The sequence below is a fragment of the Dipodomys ordii genome, unplaced genomic scaffold (genome assembly GCF_000151885.1).
Source record: "Dipodomys ordii isolate 6190 unplaced genomic scaffold, Dord_2.0 Scaffold35, whole genome shotgun sequence".
NCBI classification, from domain to species: Eukaryota; Metazoa; Chordata; class Mammalia; order Rodentia; family Heteromyidae; genus Dipodomys; species Dipodomys ordii.
The window spans coordinates 12,176,581-12,192,775 of record NW_012267251.1 but is presented as its reverse complement, the minus strand read 5'-3'; the positions used below and the strand labels follow the sequence as shown (position 1 = coordinate 12,192,775).

The 16,195-nt window shown below is 47.1% G+C and overlaps 1 protein-coding gene across 1 annotated transcript; it reads left to right on the top strand.

Moving 5' to 3' along the window:
- Positions 1-2,547: 2,547 nt before the first annotated feature.
- LOC105986376 (chromosome unknown open reading frame, human C1orf116) lies at positions 2,548-15,604 on the top strand. Its single transcript, XM_013017270.1, has 4 exons — positions 2,548-2,630; positions 9,246-9,431; positions 12,043-12,217; positions 13,306-15,604. Exons 2-4 carry the CDS (start codon positions 9,327-9,329, stop codon positions 14,784-14,786), a joined length of 1,761 nt encoding a protein of 586 aa, XP_012872724.1. The 5' UTR covers positions 2,548-2,630; positions 9,246-9,326; the 3' UTR covers positions 14,787-15,604.
- The last annotated feature ends 591 nt before the right edge of the window (positions 15,605-16,195 follow it).

The following is a 16,195-nucleotide window of genomic DNA, read 5'->3' as shown; positions in this document are numbered from 1 at the left end:
ACTTAATTTTTTTCTTTGGAGAGGAGAAAGAGACGCAATATACATGTGACTAATAATGAATAAGCATCATGAATGTTTTGAATGGAGGCCCACAACGATAGCATTGTAAATAGCCCGAGTAAAAACCGAGCATGATTTGCTGTGGTTTATTTTTTTTAAAGCTGTATGTGTGTGTGTGTGTGTGTGTGTGTGTGTGTGTGTGCAGCCTCTGATTATGAGGGAGGTGACTATACTCCAATAGCATGCAAAGAGATGGACATGGAGTGTGGAGAGGAATGAATCAGGTGAGCTGAGCTGTCATTAGGTTTCATACTCAAGTTATCAAATCAAACAAGAACTCACAAAGAACAGCAACACACTTCAAATGACCTATGTTTGCCAGTGAGCCCTTGCCCTTCAGGTATTTCTGACTTTGAAGTCTTTCCTCCCACCTTCTCACTATTCTAGGAACCTTAGATGCTTCAGGCAAAAATAAAGCAAAACTAGGATCAATTCCAGGGAAAACAAGTCAGAGAATAGCAAACATCCAAGTGAGGAATAATGATTTCTTTCAGCTTGGATGTTTGTGTGTTTTGTGGGAAAACTGAGTCTGGTAAAGTAACTTCAGTAATGTTGACATATTTCTTTAACTAGATATTAGATACAATGGTGATAGTCCAGTGTATCCTAAATATTTCATACATTTTCAAAAAGAAATGTCTAGGGGAAAAGAGAAAAAAAAGTCAAATTCTTGTATCTACGGATCCCTCCAAATTATTTTAGTTTTGTTATAAAGTAAAAAACTACCTAATCACAAACAAGCCATGGTAGACTGGGCCTACTATTCTCTTGGAGATTAGTACTCATTAAGGCAATTCATTTTTAAGCAAATGTCTAATATCATACACCTATGAAGCTGATCTACTTCAGTGACCTCATGGGTGTAACTCTGGTCGCATTGAACTCTTGATTCACAGATGCCCTTCCTGCTTTGTAAGTATTATGACATCACACATGTTTGAGTGACAAGTCAGGAAAGGAGGTCAGAGCCCTGTGGTGCTCAGTCAGCTCTGCTAGCCATATTTTGCTGGGAAGGTACCAGGTGGTGCTAGGCTTCCTCAAATTTCCTTCCTGCTCACTAGTCCTGCCTTACCTTTTCTTCATCTTGATTCTAGGCTCATTGTTCATTCTCTACTCAACCATGATTACAGAAAGAAAAGATGGAAGCTAAGAGTCATCTTCTTATAAAAAAATTAGTAAAATAGGATGACTAATGATTAGAGTTGGACCTGCAGATTATTGGTGTCATTTGGCACCATGCAGCCATGGGGACAAACTACCTAAGTAAGCAACCTCTGATCTTCCTAGCTATATGATTTTTGGCTAGCTGTTTAACCTCCCTGTGAAAGTTGGACAGGAATAGTGCCTAGCTTCAGAACTTGAGACAATGCAATGAAATTATATGTCAAAATGCTTTGCACAATACCTACCAACTAGCAAGAGCCTCCCTGGTAGTTATTAAATGAATTAAACTTAGGCCTCCCTCCTTCATGCCCTTGGAACTTCTAGAGAGTGAAATACCTGAAAAGCAGATTGTGAAGAAAAACTAGCTTCCAGGCAAAAAGCTTACCTGGCTAGAGTGGCCACCATTACCTGAAGGAAGTTTCCTTCCTGAAGCAGTGGACTCTTCTGCCTTTCTTCTCCCCACCGAAAAGGAAGTGATAAACTGGTGGTTTGTTTTTATTTAATGTTCATTATTACTTTCTTGAACAGCCAAAAGACCAGTGACCCAAATGAGCCAGAATTCAGACTCCTTCTAGGCTGTCTAGTGGTCCCTTTTGCACCAGGACAGAGACCCTCTGGGGGGGGAGAGGGGGGGAGGAGGAATGGTCTCATTTCCCTGAGAAATAAATGAGGCCAAGAGGGCTGATGGCAAGCGTTGAGGTGTGCATTTACCACCAACAATGTTCTTGGGTCTTCAGTGAAGTTGCAAGATTGGGAGCTGTTTGGGGGAGGGGGGGGAGGGAGAAAGGTTTGTTATGAAAATGATCCTGAACAGCCAGAAAAGCTAGGAGCAAAACTGACCTCAAAGGATTTTAGCCTGGAGAATTTGAAGGAACACTTAGCTCCAAGTAGAAAAACACCTGGGAAAGCAAGGATCCAAAGACTCATAGAAACGCTCATTTGGAACTGTCGGTGTTCTTTTCTACCAAAATTAAAAACAACAGTATCTTTAACTCACTCCTTCCTCACTAATTCTTTTCTCTCCCTTCTTCCACTTCCAGATCAAATTAACTCCAGGTCCTGGACTTCCAGCCCTCCTCTCCTCCTCTCCACCCACTCCAGGAGAGGAATGAGAGGACCAGAGGTGATTGGCTAGGTGAGAACAGCACCGCCCTGCTTATTTCCCTCCACCCCCTCCCTAGAGAAACAGCTGGAATGGGAAGTGGGGAGGGAAGCGGGGATTGGCTGAGTCAGTGGAAGGGTGTGGCTGAGGCGGCACAGGTGAAGCATTTACCTGTCCTGGTCAATCAGGAGGAGGTCAAAAGCAGAAGGGAAGAGGCCGGGAAGCCTTCGTCTCTGGCTCCATCTCTGCCCTTTGGAATAAAAGAGTATTTCTTTCCTGTCTTCAGCCCCCCAACTCATTGAAGGTAAGTTAATCACTAACCAACTACTACTTATTCCGCAAGAGAAGGATGGACTTGTGGGGGGAGGCTGTGCAGAGCTACAGGATTTGGGGGTAGGCACAGGCTGTCCCTTTATACCCAGCTAAGGAGTTTCTTTGTTCTTCAAGGCTCCAAGTCCAGATGGTGAAGACCAGGACTGAGAGACATCTTTTCTTTTCCATTTACCTACTTAGATTAGTAAGCATCATTATATAGAGCAGGGTGCAGTGTCTCACACCTATGATCCCAGCCCTCCAGAAGCAGAGAAAAGAGGATCATGACTTTGAGACCATCCTTAGGCTACGTGGAGGAAAATCTGTCTCAAAAAGCCAAAAGAGGAAAATAGGTTTGCTTTGGAAATTTCCATCTCTGAGCAATGGGGGTTGAATTATGATTTTGGAAGAGGTTAGAGTTGAGGGAATTAGAATAGGGCCCCACCAAGGTGAGCAGAGAGCCTTGGTTTTCCATTGCTTTAGTTACAGGAAAATTCTCCTGTGGCTTTATCAACTCGGTGTCTCTCTTTATTTAAATAAAAGGGTGCAGTGTGTGTCTGGCCGATCAGGGTGTTTGATAATGGGGCACACTGTGGGAAGGTGTGTGGAGTGTAAACTGTGCTGGGTTGTTTGCGAGTCGATATGAGGTGTGGATATATTGAGAAACCTTCCATTCAGGCTGACAGATCATTTTTTGGGGGGGAGAACCCACAAATAATCTAGCAACCAGGTCAAATTGATTTGGGTTTCATGAGTTGATTTTCTAACTTGGCGTGGTCAAAGAACCAGACATTGGCGAATGGAAAGCTACTTGGCTGTGTCAGGCCCTGCCCATATTTTACTTCTCAGCGGCATGTTGAGTCTGGTCCAAGTTCCAGGCCAAGTGGAGATCAGGTAAAGGCACTGTGGCAGAGACTCTGGGAGGAGAACCAGCCCAGGATAGTGGTTTTGCTCTGGTGTCCCAGGTAGCAGTTTGTGTGGGAGGGGTGTCTGCATCAGGAGGCTGGGTGTAGAAGTCTGAGAATTAAGTCAGCTCCTGTTGCCTAACAGGGGACTTAGCACTCTAGTCTGATTTGGGTTGTGGTGTGTGTGTGTGTGTGTGTGTGTGTGTGTGTGTGTGTGTAAAAGCAGTATCACAGTTTCAACTCAGAGTTTTATGCTTGCTAGGCAAGTACTCTACCACTTGTGCCACACCTCCTAGACATTTGTGCTTTAGGTCATTTCAGATTGGTCTTGGTTTTTGCCTAGGGCCAGCATCAGACCAAAATTGTCCTATCTATGGCCTCTTGACTAGTTGGGATAACAGTCACACACCACTATGCCCAGCTTGTGCTTTGACATAGGGTTTTAATGATAGAGTTTTGGGGTTTTTTCTTTGTTTTTGTCCAGGCTTGCTTTCAACTGCAGTCCTCCAGATCTCTGTCTCCCATGTAGCTAGGACTTCAGGCCTGAACCATGATACCAGAAAGGGAATTAGCATTCTAACATCTAACTTTGCCTCCTTCTACTGCAGAGATGAAAAGTGGGAAGATTTCAGGACCAGGCTCCCAGAGCCTGGCACGTGAAGTCCTAGAAGATTATATTGATGGGGATTCTGGTCCTGAAAATAACAGTTTCAAGGCTCAGCTTTTCCCACACGATCTGCAGGTTCCATAGATGGCACCTTGTCAGGCCTTTCCTTCCCTCCCTCCCTCCCTCCCTCCCTCCCTCCCTTCCTTCCTTCCTTTTCCTTTCTTCCTTCCTTCTTTATTTCCTTTCCTTTGTGCCAGTACTGGGGCTTAAACTCAGGGCCTGTTTCTTTTTTTGCTCAAAGCTGGCACTTTACCACTTGAGCCATGCCTCTACTTTTAGCTTTTTAGTGGTTAATTACAGATAAGAGTCTCCTAGACTTTTCCTCTGTAGGCTGGCTTTGAACTACAATCCTCAGATCTTAGCCTTGTGAGTCGCTAAGGATTACAGGCGTGAGCTACCAGCTTCTCATGGCTCTTGGGTGCAAAGGGTGTTTCTACCCAGCCCTTCTCTCAAAACAATGGTGAAAGAGAAACTCTATTGTTGCTTCAACACACAGAGAAACTTGCCCAAGTGCTGGTGGAGAGAGATGCACACACACTACATACTTTAGTCTCTCTGGCATTCTTAGGATGGTCTCTGGTTTAAGGCACATTTCTGGGTAATCAGCCCAAAGCAGAGGCCCTGGTCTAAGAAGAACAGCAGACATCTCTGACTTCTAGGAAGAGAGGATGAATTCTTTAGCTATGAAGGTGGGCTTACAGGAGGAGGAAAGCAAGTGGGACCTGGTGTGGCTGAGTCTGTTTCAGCCAGCCTAGAATGGAGCTTGAGCCCTCTCCCACCACACCCACTTCACATGCCAGAGCTCCACATGCCATGCTTTTATTCTCTTCCAAGGCTTGGCTGGAATCAGGGGAGTAGTTAATATTTAATGTGTTTTGGGATGGGTGGCCCTCACTAAAGGCTGTGCATATTTCTTAACCCCTTCCCTCTTCCTCTTAAGTCCCCTCAAGAGGTCAAGGGTGAAAAGATTCCAAACTCACCTTGAATGCTTTGCTTGTTCCCCAGGCTCCTTATCAGGCAGAAATACCTCCGGTTTCGATGGCTACCTAGATACAGCCCACAGGTTTCAAGGTTGTAAAGCCGGTACAAGGAAACCATCTAGGTTGGATTGAGCTGGTGAGGAAGGGTGGAAAGGTGGGAGAAGGAAAGATGATGGCTATTCTTACTATTTTACTGCTCAAACTCTACAAAGTGAGGATGCCTTAAGTGCCAGAACCCCAGGGCTTGCTTTGCTTGGAGGCTCAGACTGCTCACTGCAGTGATTGTCTGACGTCTGAACTACGGTAGCATTTGGTTTATTGCTGTTCTCAAGCTAAACTGTTTGGGGCAATGGACTGACCTGGAAGTACAAGGCTATATGAGATAAGACAGGAAAAGAGTGATAGCCCAAAGACTTTTAGTAGTGAGTCAAGGATTGCCAACGAACTCTTCTTGTTGTTTGTTGTTGGTTGTGGGCCTTGAACTCTGGGCCTTGGCTCTGACCTTGAGCTCCTTTGTTCAAGGCTAGTGCTCTACTACTTTGAGCCATATAGCTCTACTTCTGGTTTTCTAGTGGTTAATTGGAGGTAAGAGTCTCATGGACTTAACTGCCAGGACTGCCTTCAAACCATGATCCTCAGATCTGAGCCTCCTGAGTAGCTAGGGTTACGGGCATGAGCCATCAGTGCCCTGCTGGACTCTTCTTTAGGGTTCTACCCTCTGTCATTCCTTGAGCCACAGCTTTCCCCTGGTGGGGTCATTCCTTATTTCTTATCAAGGAGTAATGAAAAGAGCTGTCTCATCTGTGAAGTTAAGGGAATCTCACAGGTTATTCTGAAGATCTGCTTAGCATCTCTGAGGGCATTTTGGAAGATACAGCGTACCATAGAATGAAGATAGCATCAGATGGAGCTGTGGGGAAGGGAGGACGCATGTGAGCATGCACATGCGGCTCTTGACGCTGGAACTCAGGGACTGGGCACTGTCCCTGAGCTTGCTTTTAGTGCTCAAAGCTAGCACTCTTCCTTTTGAGCCACAGATCTACTTCCTGTTTTTTGTTTTGTTTGGGGTTGTTTTTTTTTTTGGTGGTTGATTGGAGGTAAGAGTCTTACAGACTTTGCTCAGCCTGGCTTTGAACCAAGATTCTCAGATCTCAGCCTCCTCCAGAGTAGCTAGGATTACAGGCGTGAGCCACCTGGTGCCTGGCTCACATACAGAGTTTTAGGAAGCAGACGCGCCCCTGCTGTGTGTGTCTCTTCTAGCTGCTTCAGGCTCTGAAATGAGAGTGGTGATGGGCAGTCCTGGGAGGAAGGGAGGCCGGCCAGCCTTGGCAAAGCACGAAGCGTATGGGGAAAAGTAAGGGCTGTCATTTTCTTGAAAATAAGAGGCAGCATCTGCTTACCCCTTCAGAGAGAATATGACAGTAATTACAGCAAGTCACCTTAAATGTTTATTGCCACAATTTTACATTTGAAGAAAACTAGAGCCCCCGACTGGATGCTGGGATCAACCCTGACTTTTTGAAAATAATACCTTTTCCTTACACAGTTGAACAACACACCAGCACCTACTGAGTGATCATAAAGGATAACTGAAAACATTCCCCAAATTCCACTGAGCCATTTATTCTCTGGGAAATAATAATTTTTTCAAAAAGCTTGCAATAATAGGTTAGAAGCTAAGAGGCAGCCTTTTGGCAGTTTCACCCAGGAGACCCAGGAGGAGATGACTACAGTGTTTGAATGCCTTCTCTGTGCCTAAGCTTAGGAGCTAGGATACCCTTTGCACACTAGCCTCAACCCTACATAGCATGTTAGGAATGGGTTAGCACTCGCTGAGCGTGAACAGTCACTAATGACGCACATGGCTTGGATGGCTGAACTTCATCCACATTTCTCATGGACCTATTGCTTTGAGTTCTAGATACTGAGGAACTGATCTCATAAGAAAACCCTAAGAGCTCTGTTCCTTCGGGCCTCTTTGGTGTCTCTGCTCCTCTGGTCCCCTCCTTATCTCTTGAGAGACTTCAGTTTTATGAATCACATGTGGCTAGCTCGTTAGGGAATCTTCTCTTTCATTTCCCCTGTATTCTGTCACTTTCTTCTTCCCCCATTTGAGGGGCTCCTCCCTATCAAATGAGCCAGAAAAGGAGCCTCATGAAGGCTTATTGCCAGCACTATAGGATTAGAAGGCTGACTCACCCTACCCTGTGCAAACCTCAGTGTTGGCACTGGATAGAACTATTGACACAAAGCCAAAGGGATTTCTAGCCTTGCCTTCAAAGCTTCAAGTCCTCAGATCTCAAATAGAATGCCCCACCCCCAGGACATTTAACCTAACATAGGAGAGTAGAGGAGATAGTTAAACCATAACATGATGTTATGGGCAAAATATGGATTCAGAATCAAATAAACTTTATTGTAATTCTAGCTCTTGCCCTACTTTCTGTTTGGCCTTGGAACTGGCCCTTGATCAAAATTGCTTTAGGATTTCATGTGACATAGAAGTGTCACCCTTGGTCCACCCAATTGTCACAGACCTACAAAACTGTTCGGGACTTTCAGGGATACCATGGACTTCCTTTGTCATTACGATTGTCATGGTAGGCTTGAAAATCTTCCTTAAGGGAGGACTCTACATAGGACATTTTTCTTACTCATCTGACATAGGCTAGGGAGCTTTGTTGGGATGTAGGAGGGAAATTAGGTTTGTGACAATGTTTGCAGGTGCTATGATCCAAAGCCCTAGGTATGATGTTGTTGAAGAGATTGACTGTTACAGCGACTGACAATTACTAAGCCATGTGCTGCACACAATGATATATGTATTGTTTTCTTTTTTTTCCTTTGTGGTAGTGGAGTTTGAACTCAAAGATTTACATTTACAAGGCAGGCACTCTGCCACTTGGGCCACACCTCCAGCCCTTTTTGGTTATTTTTGACATAAGATATCATTTTTTTTGCCCAGACTGTGACATCTACTTATAACTCCCACATATTTGAGATGACAGATACATGCCATCACGTATCTATCTTGTTCTATTGAGATATGGGGTCTTAAAAATGATTTTTGTCTGACCTGGCTTGGAGCTGTGATCCTACAGATCTCAGCCTCCCAAGTAATGTGAGAGGACATGTCCACATCACATCCAACCATTGTTTGACGTAGTGTCTCACTACCTTGGAAAAGGCTGGTTTCAAATCCACTTTTCCCCAATCTCTGCCTCCTCAGTAGTCAGGATCACAGGCATGAGCTGCCAGTGCCCAGACTATATAAAATGATTTACATGAAATATTTCATTATATTATATTCTCATGATGTCTAGTGAAGTAGGTCCTGATCTTTCTCTCAAGCATATGGTTCCCCATTTTACCAATGTCTTGTTTCATGGCTGGTGGTATGGCTCAGATGGTAGATTTCCAGCCTTTGAGTGAAAGCACTAAACACTGAGTTCAAGTCCCAGCCCTGGAAGAAGAAAAAAGACAACCCTAAACTCTTATTTCCCTTCCTTTCAATTTAATTCCATCCTAGATGGATCTTGTATTTTTCTTACCCACTATAACAACCATAGTTATTCATCTTAAGTATTTACTGCCAAAAGAACTATGCTCTTCTCTCAATTAATCCTTCCATTCACCCTATTTGTTGAGAGAAAAAAAAACAGTTTCTGAGAGTAATTTACCTCAAGATAAATAGCTGTAAATGGCTCAACTGGTATTTGAACCCAGACCCAACTGCAACCAGAACCCAAGCTATGTATTGTTTTGAGTAAGGAAAATGTTAGGTTCACCAGGTTAAGCTCCAGGTTCAGAAGGGGGAGGGGGAAACAAACAAAGAGAAGGGATGGAAGTTCTTTTCTGACCAGCCTGCCTCTCCAGCACCTGAGTGCATCTTCTTGCATGTCATGGAGCCTATGTGTCCTTCCATGAAGGCTGGAAGGGGTTTGGCTCATGGCCGTCCATGGCCCACCTTCCAGCTCTCTGCTTGCTTGGTGTCTTTGTCTCCATGCTGCTCCAGGGCCTTGGCTCACACGTGGCTTTGATTCTTCTTTTTTCAGGCCCAGCTTGGGACATTCTTCACTTCCCTTCGCTTCCCCTCTGGGAGCCCCTTTCAGCACCCCTGCACCTTGCTTCGGGCGATGCCTGAGAGGGAGCTGTGGCCAGCGGGGCCCGGCTCAGAACCCGTGACCCGCGTCGGCAGCTGTGACAGCATGATGAGCGCCACCTCCAGCCGCTCTGGATCTGTACGTACTCCCTCCTGCGACCTGGCTGGCGTTCTGCACACCTGCCCTGCCCTGCCCTGCCCTGCCTTGCTCTGCTCTGCCACCCATCATCACTGTACTTCTCTTTCACCCCCTCTTCAGCAAGTGAATCACAACATCAGTGGACATGTTCTGCCTCTGAGTCACCCCTGGTTCTATGGAGAATGGGGTAAGATGGCCTCAGAGAGTGATAAACACTAGTGAGACTTTGCCCCAAATGTCATTCGGTGGAGAAGGTTGAGCTGGGGAAAGGAGCAGGCTATGATCTGACATCAAGGTGGAAACTAAACAGCAGGGCCTTGAAGTACGTGGACTCTTGAAGTGATGTCATTTACAGCATTACTTCTGTCTTTTACAAAGATCAAAGAGAATATAGAAATTCGATGCTTAAGTTCTGGATGCAAGCAGATCTGGGTTTTCTGCTTATAAGCAGATGACCTTCTTTCTCCTTGGTTTTAAAATGGGGATAATGTATTTTTATTAGTATCTTTAAGTAGTTGTACAAAGGGATCTCAATTGAACATGTCTGGGTGATTGTGGTCACCTTTATATCATTCCCCCATCTATCTCAACCCCACCCATCCAAAATGGGCGTGGCATTAACACATAGGGTTTTTGGAGGGAGTTGATGGGAGACAGACAAAGAACATAGCACTTGTCTCTATATACACAAACAAACAAGCAAACAAACAAAAACAGCCCATCTAGGAGCAGATCCAGAAAGTCACTGTGAGTTTGGACTAACATGTAATAAACTGTAATTTCCATAGGCTTGTGGTAGAGCTGGTATGAAAGAATAAATCTGTCCTATATTCCAATGGTGAAACTAGAGAAATGAAACTGCTTTATAGTCTCTAGAAGTATTTAAAAACTTAGGATTAGGGTCTCTATTGAATGTCAAGGATGCTTAATATAACCGAGGGCCTCAGGCATGCAAGGCAAGCGCTCTACCACTGAGCCACCTTCCCAGCAAGGATGCTTAATATAGTTAGTGGACTTTGTTGGTTTTTGTTGTTGTTGTTTAGTTCTTGTGCTGGTATGGGGGCTTAAACTCAGGGCTTTGTGCTCTTGCACTCAAGGCTGGCACTTTACCACTTGTGCTGCATTCCCACTTTATAGTTAATGGATACTGATACATGAAAATGGAGTAGGAGAAGCAACACACATACACACACACACACACACACACACACACAGAGAGAACAGATAATCTACCCAAAATTTCTTTTTTTTGACCCAACAAGACAGAGACACAGAAACATCTTCTTGTTTCTGCTAGACAGAAGCCAGCATATATAGTGACATTCTACTGGACACAGAATGTGACAGGGATGAAGGGTTTCAAAGTGAATCATCCACAGAGGAAAAGTTGAGAGTTGATTTATTACATTTTAGGAGGAAGAAGGCAGTAAGAAGGTCTTTGTTCAGGAAAAGCCAAGATCTGTATTGGAGGCTTTCCTTGACATGTGAGGATGCAGTCAGTCATGTGATTTAAGGGGTGGGTTAAAAATCATAAAACCTTCCCTGAGATGTGTTGTACTCATAATCTAACTTGTACAACTACTTAACAAATCAACACCTTCCATGGCCATGGTTGCACAGCTGGAGAATATCTTCTCTGAAGTGTCCCATAACAGGAAAAGAGGTGGAGGTGCTAATAAAGAAGGTTCAGATCAAGTTTCCTATCATCCTGTTTTTCCTTTTGGGTTTTCCTTTAATTTCCTTCTTTGAAAAGCAACTTTTCCATCCATCTTCCTCTCCTGGCAGGAGATGGGCAGAAACATTACAGAGGGCCACAGTATCTTCCAAATATCCCTTTCTGCTTTTTCATAATGAAGCGGATCTTCTTTAATGCCTATGAATGTTAACCCTAAATTCCTTTCTCCTCCCACCAAGTCATCTGGGTTCTTCACCCCCTTAAGTCAATATTTGTTTAATCTGTACACTCACCTGAGTGTCAGCTAGAGCCAACCACCATCAAGAAAGTAAATACACAAGGGGAAAAAAATCCTGGGTGGAATGTACTCCAAAGTCAAATATAAAGTGTTCAGTGAGATTATCTGTGACTGGTCATGCCACTGTGAACAGTGGCCTGGCAGCCGGTCACTGGCCACATTTCCTGTTTGCCCTCATATTGTCCTTGACATACCAGAGCAAGTATGCAGAAGTACTTTGAAAAATTAAGTGTAATGTTCAAGTTTCAGGTCAAACCACCTTCTTGGCTATGTAGTTTGGTGGTCAATCAGAGACATACACCTTAAAATACTTGGCAGAGGTCACCCAGAATTAGAATTAGATCTTGGAACTGCTTCTCATCTGTATCCCTTGTGAGTTCTATCCAAGGCTGACCAAGAGTAAGGCCCCTTGCCTTCTGCAGTGCCTAGCCTCCAGGGCTGGATACTGGCAAGGCCATCAGCCTGATGATCTCCCCTCTCTCTGATGCCCACAGTTTCCTGAAGCAGCTCTACCAGGTTTGCAGAAGAGCACCAAGGAAAGGTTACCAGCTCTTCAGCATTCTTTCCCCATAGCAAGGTGGTTCTCAGGCCCCGCCAGTTTCTACAAGAGCTCCCTCTCACAACTCCCTCTCCTGTAGACTGACAGCTACGACTTCCTGTCTGCTGAAGAGAAGGAGTGTCTGCTCTTCCTGGAAGAAACCATTGGCTCCTTGGATGCTGAGGCAGACAGCGGACTGTCCACTGACGAGTCTGAGCCAGCCGGCACTCCTCGAGCTTTCAGACCACTCCCTGTCACTCAGCAGACTCCCCAGGGTAAGATGGATTATGGGAGCAAACCCCAGAAAGCCAGTGCCTCTTCCCGGCCACTTCCCCCTTCCTCTGCCTATGGTGACAGATGACAGAAGAAACTCTGCACTCTTCCTGACTGGAGGAAAGCCTATTTGTGGCTTTCAGGGAAGAAGGGAGCACCACAAGCTAGCTTCAGCGGCTTGGGATGGGGAGGGACTCAGGAAGGGGTGGGTGATTGGCCTTAGAGAGACTGAGTCAGCCTCAGGAGCTAATCTGGGTGAACCAGAGGACAAGGCTGCAAGAGATAAGGAGGAGGAAGGGCTCCTGAGCTGCAGGTGGGGGTGCCTCCAGGCCCTTGTTAGAGAGAGGGCAGTGAGCTCAAGATTAGTTGAAGGGGACAGAGTGGTACACAAGTATGGGTGTGTGGAGAACTTTACTCCTGCGGACAATCCCACTGGTATCAGGGCTACCATTGTTCATTCAATCCCTCATTCAACCACTGAACAAATATTTATTAGCAATGCCTTAGACCTTCCCTGGGGTAGATTGTAAATGAGGACATGGGGCTTGCACTGGTTCTGGAAGCCAACCACTGAGTCCAGTGAGCCTTAGGCACCTGCCACGCTTGCTGCAAAGGCCAAACACCACATTTGTCACTTCCTGGAGCAGGTGTCATTGCACCTTGCTATTCCAGAGTGGTCCAGCTGCTCACAGAAAGTGAGAGCAGAAGGCAGATGTCTGGCCAAGAGCAAGTGATTCCACTGGACATAGTTATCTGGGAGCCCCCAGGTTGCTAGAAGGGACCATCCCAAGTTGCTCCCCAACTTTAGAGCATCTGTAGAAAGTTGGAGAGCCTGAGGCAAGGATGTGCAACAATCAAAGAACCAACCTTCCCCTGAACATTCTGAATCCCTCAGCCCCGAATGACTGATATTCTATTAATGTAGACAGTATCCAGACAAGAGTACTTTCCTTTAAAGGCAAAGAAAGCCCCCTACCCCCCTAAAAAGTCCTGCTCACTGCTCATTGCGGGAAGCGAGTTCAGGAAGTGCTCGCATTTCCCTCTACAACAGGGCTCTCTCACTTTTGCCCACTCTCTCTGATCCTCCCAGGAAAGCCGGAGGCATCGCTCACTCAGCAAGGACCGGAGCCAAGGAGAGTGACCTTGTCCCCTTCATCCCATCCTCCTGAGCCCCCAAGCCTGGGCCTCCGGTCAGGCTCCTACAGCCTCCCCAGAAACATCCACATTGGCAGAAACCAGAGCCTCAAGAAAAGCCCGGCCCAGACTAACGGCCACTTCCCCAGAGCAGAACCCAGGAAAGAGCAGCTCAGCCAAGTACAGGCCAGCCCCCGGGGGGCTGCTCTAGACCTGGAAGTGCTGCTCATCCCCCCGCCAGAGGCTTTCCAGGACACGCAGCCAGCGCAGCGCAGGACACACAGTCTGCCAAAGGGGCCAGGAGGGCAGAGCCACCCACTGCCCTCATCCCTCAGCTCCCAGAAGAGAGAGGAGAGTTCAGAAGCCATGTCCCAGCCAGCCAGCGGGAAAGGCTCACTGGGGGGCCCAGGACAACCATCAGGGCCTCCTCCTGCCCCGGCCTCTCAGAATGCGGCTTCCGGCCCATCAGGAGCTGACCCGCAGGCTGGACCAGCTTCCCTTACCGCTCCAAAGCCCCGGAAGCTGCCACCTAACATTGTTCTGAAGAGCAGCCGGAGCAGTTTCCACAGCCAGCCCCAGCACTTGCTGGCCCGCCACACGGAGGCCCGAGACTCCAACCCGGCCTCCTCTTCTCTGCAAGAGCAGAGGAAAGCACGCAGGGAGGCCCTGGAGAAGCTGGGGCTGCCCCAGGACCAAGAAGAATGGGGCTCCCGTGGGAGCAAGATGACCACGACCCTGGGACTCAAGGAGGCTCCGAGGCCTGGCCAAGCCTCAGCCCCAGCCCAGCCAGCAGCTCCAGCTCTGGTCCCTCCAGCGCCTGCGCCTGGAGCAAAGGCTCCAGCTTCAGCATGGGGGCCTTGGCCAGGGAAGGCTCCTCCAGCCCCGGGGTCCTTTCCAAGCAAGGCTCCTACTCCAGAACCCACCCAGGGGAAAGTGGCAGCTGCTAAATCCATGCCGATTCCTATCCCGGCAACTGCAAAGACCAAGAGCCCCCTGCCTCAATCAAAGCCAGGCTCGGGCCTAATGCTCCAGGAGAGCAGCATCCCCGGCCTGAGGCAGATGAGCTTCAAGTCTAACACTCTGGAGCGCTCAGGCGTGGGGCTGAGCAGCTACCTCACAGCTGAGAAAGACCCTGGCCCCCAAACCAGCAAGTCACTGGGGAAGGACTCCTTCTTGGACAAGACTTCCCCCAATGTCTTGCGAAATTCCCGGCCCCGGCCTGCCTCCTTGGGCACTGGGAAAGACTTTGCCAGTATCCAGGTGGGAAAGATGGCTGACCTGGAACAAGGCCAGAATCCCAAACGCCTGCCCTACCAAGGCCAGAGCCGTGACAAGCTCCCGAGACCCCCCTGTGTCAGCGTCAAGATCTCCCCGAAGGGCGTCCCTGATGGACACAGGAGGGAGGCGCTGAAGAAGCTGGGCTTGCTGAAGGAGTAGACCTCGCCCACCCGGGCCACCAGCTCTGTCCCAACAAAAGACGTGGCTCTGCCTAGCAGCTTTGCAACCTTGCAGCTCTGCAACCTTGCAGCTCAGGACTGAGGCAGGGGCCTGACCTCTCTCAGATACACTCCACCCTCCAAGGGGAAGAGAGGGAGAGACTTGACACCAATATATATTCAGAGTGGTTGTACCACTGAGTGCCTGCACTGATCACCCTGAAGATGAGTTGCACAAGTGTGTGTGTGTAATACAGGATATATATATATATATACACATATATATGTATATACATATATATATATACACACACACATATGTATATATGTCACTGACTATTTATAAAACACAAAAGTCATTGCTCAGAGTTCTAGTCTTGCTGGAGATTTTCTTATACAGGGTAGAGTTTATCCTGCTTCAGAATAGAGAGGATGGGAAAGGAGAGAGCTCGAGAAGAAAAGTCAGATGAGATGATGGATGTGTTAGTAATGTGCATTGTACTGTGCACTAAAGAAAAAGGTCATGTGAAATACAGAACCTTGCGATAGGAGACGGGCTCATGCTGACTGGATCACTCTCTCAGTTGGACTTCCTGGACGAGGCCTGGGCCCCAGGAGCTGGTTGGTTATCTCTTCCCCCACTGCCTCCTCGGTATCACCAGTCCCAGCACAGACCTGTCCCTGGGACTGAAGCTCTTCATTCGTTGATAGCAGAGTAGCTCTCCTTGATCTGAGAAGACAGGATAAATGGGTGCACGGTCACTCCTCTGCCTCTACCCCTAGAGTCCTTGTTCATGGGGTGACAAAAGCAAAATAAACTGTGCCGCGGTCCATGACTGCTGTGCTCTGTGACTCTGCTGTTCCTGTTCTTCCTGCGCTCTGCCTCCCTGTCTCATGCTTGAGGGTGGGATAATAATGAGATAGAAGCACAGTTCACAAACTTTACTTCTGATGAACTAGCAAAAAGCCAGGGTAGAGCTGTGGCTCAAGTGGTAGAGCTCCAGCCTTGATTGCTTGGTACAAGACCATTTTTCAGGAATGTTTCCCTGCTGTCATAAGTTCCAAAGATGGAAAATCAACCTGACACAGGCTGTCATGGTGGAGAGGAATCCTGAACAAAGCTCCCAACTTGGAGAGAGAATCATTGATGAAAGGAAGTGACCCATCAAGGTCATTTTACCAGTAGAAGCAGAGCAGAGCTGAGACCCTTGAGCTTCTGATTGCTACTCCAGTAGGTCTTGGCTGCCTCCCTCAACCATGTTCTCATACATCCTCACAGCATCACTAAGATGCCGTGTCACAGACACAGCCCTTCAGAATACTAATGTGACTCACCAGAACACCAGTGGCTCACCTATAATCCCAGCTACTTAGGAGACTGAGATCTGAGGATCAAGGTTCAAAGCCAAC